Consider the following 10,204-nt stretch of genomic DNA (forward strand, 5'->3'; position numbering starts at 1 on the left):
CATACTCTGATGACTTGAAGTTATCTTGCAGATCAATCAAATAAATTGTGTAATACTTACACCGAGTCAAATCCAAAGCTAACATGTACGAACAAAATTGCAGGAAATTGACATGCGTGCAAGACAATAAAAAGTGTGGTGAAGGCCAGGAAAATGGAAGAAGAATGTAAATTGAAAATTCAGAATAGAAGCGAAAATTCAAATTTGGCCATGCCCCTAATAGCCCTTATTGCAGGAAGATCAGTTGACATGCTTGATGAGTTAAAAATTAGAATTAATGGGATAGGAGGGCTAACTTCCTCCGTAGCCAAACCTCATCCACCGATAACTTCCTTGCTTCTGTCGGACCGCCACATTGCTACGGTCTCTGACTCATCATCGAATGCTGATGTGATGTCCGTCAGCCTAGAACTGTGGTGTTGTCTCACATCTGTTGAACCGATGCCATGCCCTTGGGTAGTTCCAATTATCGAGATGGGAACATCGCCATCTAGTTTGAGGTTTTGGGGATTGTATGATTGGCGATCGGTTACAATCAGCTGAGAAATATCAGTGTATTCTAGAAGTAGGACCTGCAAAGACGATAATCCCGTAATGTTGCATTCACCTTTCAAACATCTACAGCCTGAGAAATCTATCTCTTCTAGACTCTCCAGATTCCTAATGCCCCCAGGAAATTCTCCCAGAAAAGTGCGAGCCATCTTTAATACTTTCAACTTTCTCAAATCCTGAACAGACGAAGGTAGTTTGTCAACTACCGTGTCCGAAAGATCCATGACTTGCAGCTGCGTGAGCTTTCCAATGGAATCCGGCAATTTCCACAAGCTCCTGCAGTTTCTCAGAGATAGTGTCTGGAGATTCTCCAGCAATCCGATAGAACAAGAGAGCTCACTCAATTCAGTCTCGTCCAATGCTAGGTAAGAAAGAGATTTCAAGTTACCAATTGAATTGGGTAGAGACAAGAATTTACAGTTGCAAGCACTCAGAATTTTAAGCTTCCCATAGGAACCCTCGGGGATATCAATGGCTTTAATGGAAGTTCCATCGATGTAAAGCTCTTTCAAAGCTTCCAAGGAACCTAGGTCTTCTGGCAGCTCTTGCACGAAGCTGCAGAACTTGATATTCAAAGAAACTAAATTCCTTAGCTTGCTAATGGACCTCACAACACACGTAGGTAATGTTGAGCAACGTTCCAGGTTTACTCTCTCTAAGTGTACAGGAGCATGGGAAAATGGAGATTTAGTTAGCCAACGACAATCTCTTAGGATCAAAACTTTCAAGTTTTTGGCCCTCTGCAAAACAAAAGAATTATATAAAAGCCTTGTTTCTGCAAGCTATTGTCAAACTGGATGCAAAAGAAGATACGCAGGTATGTCATCATACCTTCATAATTTGTTTCCAGCACTGCCAATTCCCGGAGGTACTCCCAGACAAATCAAGAACGATCAATCTTGACATATCTAGAGCAAGTAGACTGGAGATATCGTTGCACCCTTGCCATTCAAGCCACTTTAACCTTCGAAGGAAAAAATCCTCTCTAGAGCTCTTTGCACTCTGCTTATATGCTTTCACAATAGCGTGGTTTATTTTAAGATACCTAAGCTTCGAGAACTCACAAAAAAATCTACGTTTAGGAAATAAATGGGGTTTGTCGAATGTGGCACTAAGGGCTTCAACTGCAGCGTCCTGCCAATCCTGGAAAAATGGTAAAATGAGAAAGTGAAATAGAAGTGCATTCACAATCATCTCTGAAAATAGAATGAGTATTCAAAAGAAGTACTTTAATTCAGACTAAAAAAGAGACATTCTTGTCTTCAAAATTTACCTTGCTTTTGTTCAATACTGGTTCAATATCCTCCTGATTCCATAGCCTGCTCCGCTTGAAAGGTTCACTTGGATTTTCCTCGTTGACAATATCCCTCCCAAGGACTTTTAGTTGATTATTCATCCACAGTTCATTGTTTTCTCTGGTTTTGACCAAAGACAAGTCATGAAGCTCATCGATTCCTCTATAAGGATCATATTTACAAGCTTCCCACATGTAAGAGGGTATTGTTTTGTCCTTTCCCACAAAAAAACACGCTATATCAAGAAATATCTCTTGGGCATTTTTATCTAAATCTTCATATCTTCTTTTCAGAATTCGTTTTACTTCCTCAGTGTAAGGCTCTCGTTTCAATCTATCCAATGCCTCCTTCCAAATTCTATGGGCTTTCCACGTAAAAATGAACCAACCACCTCAATAACCAGAGGAATTCCTCCCGCAGCCGAAATAATTTCACATGTCAAAGAGGAGAATTCCTTTTTAAGATGTTTTTCTCTAAGAACACTACAAAATAGCTGAAAAGCATGGTCACTATTCATTTGTTTTAGCTCGTACTTTTCAACGAGGATGACATCAAGACTGTTAACAGTATTGCTGCTTGTAGAGGTCATAGGCACCTGATTATAGTCGTCAACAAGATTACTTCTCCTAGAGATCACGATGATCCTGCTTCCCGGACCGAACCAACTTAGATCTCCGGCTAGTGAATTGATTTGTTTAAAATCACTAACATCGTCAAGAATAATGAGAACTCTTAGATCTCCAAATTTGTACTTGATAAATTCGGTACCTTCAGCAGGAGATTTGAATGTGTATGCTCTCTTTTGGAGGCCACTAACTAAATCTTCTTGGAGAGATAGGAGCCTCGTTTGCTCAACCTCTTTAAGGAAACTTTTACCTTCGAAGAGGTGACGGATTTTGTTGTAGACAACCGTGGCAAGAATTGACTTACCAATTCCTGGAAGGCCCGATATCTCAACCACACATTTTCCTGTCACCGTTTGCCCTTTAATTACTTCTCCATTTTCATAGCCAACACCAAGTTTTCTCATCACCTCTTGCACAGGTTGATCCATCCCCACTAAATGTGCCGTCACATATAAGTCATCCTTCCTCAACAACCGGCGGACCGTGGAAACAACCTCATTTATAAGTTCACGCTGCCTGCCAAAGGGAAGAGAAGGAAAGAGTAAGATGTGAAAAGTAACAACTGCTCGGATAATACACCAAGCAGAAGAACAGATGCATTGGCTTTTTTCTTTTCTTAATTTCATACTCGATGACCACCGTTGTAAGAGTCGAAAGAAGCATAGAAATCTTGATTTCGTATTACCCGTGCTGGAATTTCTCCAATTCCCATCCTCGTTTTCTTGAAACACTATGCAAAGCCTTCTTCCAGCTGTTTATAGTCGTTGACGTCACCCCTTTGGCCTCATGGTCGCGGAAGGACTGCTGATAACTCTCCTTTTGTTCGCCGACCACTGAAGGGGAGACGTCGTAGAAAATGGGCATGATTGTCCTGTCACACTCCACCATTTTCTCTACCTCCTTCAGACAACTCTTACTGGAAGCGGAATCTTTGGAGAAGATGGGAATGCAGATCTGCGTGTGCCCAATCACTTGTAAGATCTTAGGCATGATATGTTCTCCGATCTCGATCCCACGATGATCAATAAATGCAATGATCCCTGAATCAGCGAGGCCTTCGAAGAGAAATTCAACGAAGCCCCCTCGAACATCTCCTCCTCTGAAACTGAGAAAGGCTTCGTAGCGGCAAACATCGGGCCATTTAGTTGATGGAAGCCCCGAGTGGTTATTGTGGATATCCATGAGTGAGAAGCTCAAGAAAAGGCGTACAGACCAGGTATTTCTTCGGACGGGGAACAAAGAGATCGGTCCAGGATGAGAAGAAGCTAAAGGACCTGCTCCGGTCTAAGAAGGTTACGTACCAAAGCTATGGAATCTTTCAAAGACAAAGCTAGCTATATGCATTCATTGTCAAATTCATGATAATTAACTAATTTTCTCGATCTTCTTGTAAAATAAGGAAAAGTTGCATTATAATTAAAATAAAAATAAAAATAAAGAAAAGGAAATAAAAGAAAAGAAAAAGAAAAAAAAAAAAAAAGAATTAAAAACTCAATTTAAAAAAAATTGAAAAAACTAAAAAATGAAAAGAAAAAAGTGTTTGGTGAAAGAAAATATGAAAAATATTTTCCCTACTTGAAAAATGAAAAACATTTTTTTCCATTAATGGATAATATTTTCCTTCATTAATCAATTCATTTTCCATAAACTAAATGCTAGAAAATTCAGAAAATATTTTTTTGGAAGTTATTTTTTGCAAAACAAACGGAGTAATAACAAGTGATTTACCTCAAGGTCTCATGTGCTAGAATTTCCTAACCTTTGTGACTCTCTATGGGATGCAGTCAACAACTTGAATTTATTATAAATTATTTATCCTTAGTAACTTACGTCCATCATCGTACCATTGCTCCGTAGTTCGTAAATATATCGTGTACAGTAATTTTACCCGGGCAACAGCAAGACTGAGAACCTGGTAATGAGTTATTTCTATTGAATTTTCGTAAATAATTACTTCTTTTTTTTTGGGTGGAATTTGTCTTCTTAAGCTCGGAGGGAACGACCGTTAAGGCAAACCCGAACGGTTCACTTGGCCATTCTCTGAAAACCCCAGTTAGAGTGAAAACTGGACGACGAAAGATTGAGTTGAAGTCGGAATCGAGTATGGCTGATTCCCGAAGCAGAAAACGGAGAGAAGTCGGGCCCAGTTTTGGACGACAACCATCGCCACCACATCGAGTATTTAAATCAAATTTTGGCCGAGAAGGCGAGTCAAGAAAACAGGAGAAGCCAAAATCAGGGGCAGAATCGAGTGTTGCTAAATTATCTGACCTCGTCGAAGATAAACCAGCGAGGCTGAATCAAGATGATGTGATCCTGAGTTACCTTGGATCCGATAGTCCCATTGGATTCGTTGATTCCCTCTGTCGCTGCTTGGAAGCTGACGGAATTCGCGTTTTCAGAGTTGACGACATCCCATCTATTCTACCCGAAGAGCTTCGGCTATCGGTCTCCGGCTCCAACATCTACGTACCTATTTTTTCAACAGCCTATCCTTATAGCCCTCGGTGCCTTGAGACGCTCGCACTCATGGCAGAACACACGTCTAGATCAGGAGGGAAGAAAGAGATCCTGCCCGTTTTCTACAATGTGGAACGGTCTGATGTGCAGCTGGACCAAAAATCACGCTACAGAGACGCCCTGGACGAGCACAAGCAGAGATTCGGCGATGAGAAAGTCAAGCTGTGGGAGAAGGCTCTTGTGGGGGCTGGTAAAGTCAAGGGATGGGAACGAAGCTCATATGAAAGGTATGTTGCATTACATCTGTCTTCTTTTCTTGTAGGTTTCTTCTGATTTATTTGCTCGGTCGACAGAGGTAATGTCGAGAATGTCAGGAAAAGGAAGCCCAGCGACATTTTCCCAGCAAAAAAGCAAATATTCGTTGACTCTGGTGTACTCTAAATTGTTTTGCTCACTTGCTTGGGTTTATGATTGTTACCGAGCCTGTTTCAAAGCTTTATGGGGACTAAACTAGAGAAAAAAAGAGGAAATTATTGATGGGAATTAACTGGGTTAACATATTCAATTCCCTCTTCTTCCTTTTTCAGGCCAAATCTTTCTCTCGAATTGACCCCGTTGACACTACATATCTGAGTTTGGCTCAGTGGACTATCTTTAAAACTTCATTCTGTTCAGCCACATAATCGTGTAATTCTGTAATTCAACCCGTGGTTGAGTGATATTTTCATTCGATGGCAAACTGTGAGAATATAATCCATTGTCTGGACCAAATACTTGCTGCAATGGCATTATCCAACGTTCACACAATTACTGAACATCAGTGTGTATGTTTATATCTTTACATCAGGTAAATTATGTTCTGCATAAATTTTCGGTGATCTTTTAGCACATTGATTGCCGTTTCATTATGTAGTTCGTTGGGTTAACATTTTTATGAGCCATTTGAAGTTTCAGTGATCTTTTAATGGTTTGGAACTGAGATTTTTTCTGCCTTGGCAGTGAAGAGGAACTTATCACAGCCATCGTTGGAGAAATTTTGTTTAAGCTGATGATAGCACACAATCATGTGTCTGAGGATCTATCCACTGGTGATAATCCCATGTTATCTGACAGGACCTCGGTATATTTCTTTGCTCCCATTCTCCTCCCTTGTCGAGCACTCTCTCATAAAGACTGTAACTGTTGATGAAGTTAGTTTCAGCTTGAGTGTGTTTTACATCAAATAGATAAAAAGTCTAATTACCACGAAATATTTTTACATCATTTTTACAGTCGTTGTAAAGTTAGAATATGATATAAAAAAAGGAAGGCAAACGCATGAACTGAACCTCCAAGATAATGCAAGTCATCATCTGAACTCTGAAGTAGCTTGCATATACTTCAATTTTTTCAGTAGCTAATTACCCTTGATTTTAGCCATTATGGATCTTGAACATCTAAATGAGATCTCATGGTAAACTCCTGCTTAATTTATCACTGTGGCAACTCGAAGATGCTCTCTGATAAAGCTGGTCATCACCTTTCTGTGCTTCCTTTTGCAAAGGACAAGAAACGGGTGTGTGTTAAGCCAGATTAGGCTTTTTTATGTTTAGTAAGCCAGTTTGCTTACTAGATTTTTCCATAATAGAGACAGCACGTATCTTTAGCTTAAATGAGATGCATGTAGTGAATGATTGTGTGGAGGAACTTCAGAGGAGTTTATCTTCAACAACCTGTCTTCTGTGTCAGCTAAATATTAGTTACAACATCTCAACTAGAAAGGCATATAATTGATTGGCAGGCACAATCAAAGCACGTGTCTCAGAGAATGGCATTTTCATCTGGAACTTACAGTGCCACATCTGAATATTTCTTCACTTCTCTTCTTATCTAACATTCTCCTAAACTTAAGTACCTTTATAGGAGCTTGAAGACAGTCAAGAATCGAAAATAATGGAATTATTGGAACTGGAAGTAAGCGATGTACGAATTGTTGGAATCCATGGGAGAGATGGCATTGGAAAGACTGCTCTTGCCAAGATCATATATGATAAAATATCCCTTCGCTTTGATGCTTGCAGTTTTCTTCCTGAGATTGAAGAAACAACGCAGCAACCTGGAGGTGTTCACTATCTTCAAAACAAGTTGATCTACAATATTTTAAAAAGAGAGCACGAGGTTGCTTTTGCTTTCGAAGGAGTACGATTTTTGAAAGAAATATTTAGGAATATGAAAGTTCTCATTGTTCTCGATGATTTGGAAAGGAGATCCCTCCTCAAGGAGTTTGTAGGAGCTAAGCTTGATTGGTTTGGTTGTGGAAGCAGAATAATTGTCACCTCCAAAGAAAGAAGCGTTCTTCAAGGGTTTCTTGATCGGGGTTTGGCTCGTACTTACTATGTTAGTTCAATGGATGATAATAAAGCTTTCAACTTTTTCTGGCAACAGAATAATTGTCACCTCCAAAGAAAGAAGCGTTCTTCAAGGGTTTCTTGATCGGGGTTTGGCTCGTACTTACTATGTTAGTTCAATGGATGATAATAAAGCTTTCAACTTTTTCTGGCAGCAGAATAATTGTCACCTCCAAAGAAAGAAGCGTTCTTCAAGGGTTTCTTGATCGGGGTTTGGCTCGTACTTACTATGTTAGTTCAATGGATGATAATAAAGCTTTCAACTTTTTCTGGCAGCAGAATAATTGTCACCTCCAAAGAAAGAAGCGTTCTTCAAGGGTTTCTTGATCGGGGTTTGGCTCGTACTTACTATGTTAGTTCAATGGATGATAATAAAGCTTTCAACTTTTTCTGGCAGCAGAATAATTGTCACCTCCAAAGAAAGAAGCGTTCTTCAAGGGTTTCTTGATCGGGGTTTGGCTCGTACTTACTATGTTAGTTCAATGGATGATAATAAAGCTTTCAACTTTTTCTGGCAGCAGAATAATTGTCACCTCCAAAGAAAGAAGCGTTCTTCAAGGGTTTCTTGATCGGGGTTTGGCTCGTACTTACTATGTTAGTTCAATGGATGATAATAAAGCTTTCAACTTTTTTCTGGCAGCATGCTGCAACTGGAAAGAGTGATAAACTACATTCTTATGTTAAAAGTGCAATCGAAATAGTGAAGGCTGCGAAGGGATTTCCACTACTTGTCAAAGTTTTTGGTTCCTTTTTGAAATATAAAAGACTGGAAGAATGGATGGAATTCGAAGATCACATACAACAATTTCAGGAAGATTATCAAAAAATTCTGAGCATAACTTATGATGCATTACATCAAAAGCAAAAGCAGGCGTTTCTTGATATTGCATGTTTTCCACCGGATGTGGATAGTCAGATTGCCTTACGTATGTTTCCTGACATTAATGCCTCAATTCCGCTTCGTTATATTCGTCCTCGTCATTTTCATAGTGAAATCGAGACCCTTCGTCATATGTCCCTAATTGAAATGGAAGAAAATAAATTAGGCATGCACAGCCTGCTAAGGTGCCTTGCCAGGGAGATTATCCACGAAGGTTTCCACGATCCAGGCACAGGTGCTGGATTGTACGGTCCTGCCATAACCCAGGACAGGAACAGGGGGAAAAAGGTACGTCGGGGGAAAAAAAGTAGCATCTGAGCTTTTAATTTGTTTTTCGATTTTCTTTACCACATGGGAGTTTAGGCATCTATAGTAACTATTTCATTGCCTGATGACTTTCACGTTTCTTTCGTTGACTTTTTTAGTCCTTCATAGAGAAAGTAGACCACCTTAACACTAAAGAGGCAGGCCGTGAGGTCCTGCCGAACACGACATTTCTCAGCTTGGGTCGCGCCAATATTGGTAGACAATTTGCAGATGCCTTGTTGAACGTTCGGTGGCTTCAGTGGCAAGGTTGCCCTCAAGATGTGATCAGCATGCATTTAGAGAAAAATGAGAACCTAGTTATTCTTGATCTTTCCTGGAGTAAGGTTACAGAGTCCTGGGGAGGTTGGAATAGAATAAAGGTGGGTTTATAGCTCATTTGTTGTTGTCTTCGTGTTAGCCCTTATGTACATTGAGAGTTCTATGTCATATGAACTTTTTTCCCTTGTTTTGCAGATGGAGCGTTTGAAAGTCTTGAATCATACAAGTTGTATGGACCTATTAGTTACCCCGAGCTTCTCGTGTTGCCCAAATTTGGAGATACTGATCCTCGAGCGATGTTCTCGATTGGTTCATTTAGATCCTTCAATTAATGATCTGAAGTGTTTGGTTACCCTGAATTTGAAGTTTTGCTCTGAACTTAGCATGTTGCCTGTGAAAATGGATGGGCTGAATGCTTTGAAAGAGCTCCTGATTGGTGGCACTTCTGTACGAGAACTTCCTGCATCGATAGGCAAATTGGTTCGATTGCAAATTCTTAGTGCCACTAATTGCTTGTCATTGGTTCGTTTTCCTGGTTCAGTTTGTGAACTTAAAGCTCTTTCAGAGCTAGCTTTGGATAACGCGAAAATTCTTGAACTCCCTGAGTCAATAGGAGACTTGGAACATCTTAGACGCTTGTCTTTGAAGGACTGTCGTGGGCTTGGAAAGCTTCCGGAATCCATTGGCAAATTGGGGTTCTCATTAGAAGAGTTGGATATTTCAGGTACGAGGATTTCAAATTTGCTCGATTCGACTATAAAGCTGTGGAAATTGAAAGTGCTGAAAATGGATTCTTGTTTCGTAAGAGAATTTCCTCGTTGTATTGGAATGTTGATTTCCCTGGAAGAAGTACATGCCTCCTGGTGCAGGAGTTTGGAGGGAGTCATTCCCGATGATATTGGGCAACTATGTTTTTTCAGAGAACTAAGGCTTCGGGGTACTCGTATATCCGGTCTTCCATCAAATCTCCAGTACATGTTAAATCTTCAGACTTTGGATTTGCTACACTGCGACATTCTCAAAGAGTTGCCTACTCTTCCCCCTAAGCTGAGTAGCCTCGATGTCAATCCCGACTTGAAGCAAAAAATGTTAGAATCTTCAAATTTCAGCCATTGGTGGCATTTATTGCAATAAGTAATACAGTGTTAGTTTGGATCAGATTGTTGATTGTTGTCATTTGACGTGGTTCGTAGGGTTGATTACATTATGCTCTCGGCAATTATAGAGTTGTGTCGACCTACTCTTCTCAATATGTTTCCCTCTTGCTTATATTTCTAGTATTCCTTTCAATGTGGTGTATATGCATTGATTTAACATAGTCATGAGTTTTTATGACTATCGGTAATATTTTCATATCAACTACGATAATCTAACGATACACATGCATTGAATAAGAGAAAACACTTAGGTTGCGATTGG

At 39.9% G+C, this 10,204-nt stretch overlaps 3 protein-coding genes across 3 annotated transcripts; 2 read left to right on the forward strand and 1 right to left on the reverse strand.

Moving 5' to 3' along the window:
• Positions 1-314: 314 nt before the first annotated feature.
• LOC108960848 (disease resistance protein RUN1-like) lies at positions 315-3,706 on the reverse strand. Its single transcript, XM_039317370.1, has 5 exons — positions 3,159-3,706; positions 2,381-2,989; positions 1,826-2,204; positions 1,384-1,695; positions 315-1,292 (listed from the first exon to the last, which is right to left on the reverse strand). The coding sequence occupies exons 1-5, from the start codon at positions 3,653-3,655 to the stop codon at positions 315-317; spliced, it is 2,775 nt and encodes a 924-aa protein (XP_039173304.1). The 5' UTR covers positions 3,656-3,706.
• Positions 3,707-4,576: 870 nt separating this feature from the next.
• On the forward strand, positions 4,577-7,405 carry LOC120295799 (TMV resistance protein N-like). The gene is made up of 3 exons (XM_039317371.1): positions 4,577-5,220; positions 5,933-6,053; positions 6,836-7,405. The coding sequence occupies exons 1-3, from the start codon at positions 4,577-4,579 to the stop codon at positions 7,403-7,405; spliced, it is 1,335 nt and encodes a 444-aa protein (XP_039173305.1).
• Positions 7,406-9,184: 1,779 nt separating this feature from the next.
• LOC120295800 (disease resistance protein RPV1-like) lies at positions 9,185-9,919 on the forward strand. The gene has a single exon (XM_039317372.1). The coding sequence runs from the start codon at positions 9,185-9,187 to the stop codon at positions 9,917-9,919; it is 735 nt and encodes a 244-aa protein (XP_039173306.1).
• Positions 9,920-10,204: the final 285 nt, after the last annotated feature.

This window comes from Eucalyptus grandis, chromosome 7 (genome assembly GCF_016545825.1).
Source record: "Eucalyptus grandis isolate ANBG69807.140 chromosome 7, ASM1654582v1, whole genome shotgun sequence".
Lineage (NCBI taxonomy): Eukaryota > Viridiplantae > Streptophyta > Magnoliopsida > Myrtales > Myrtaceae > Eucalyptus > Eucalyptus grandis.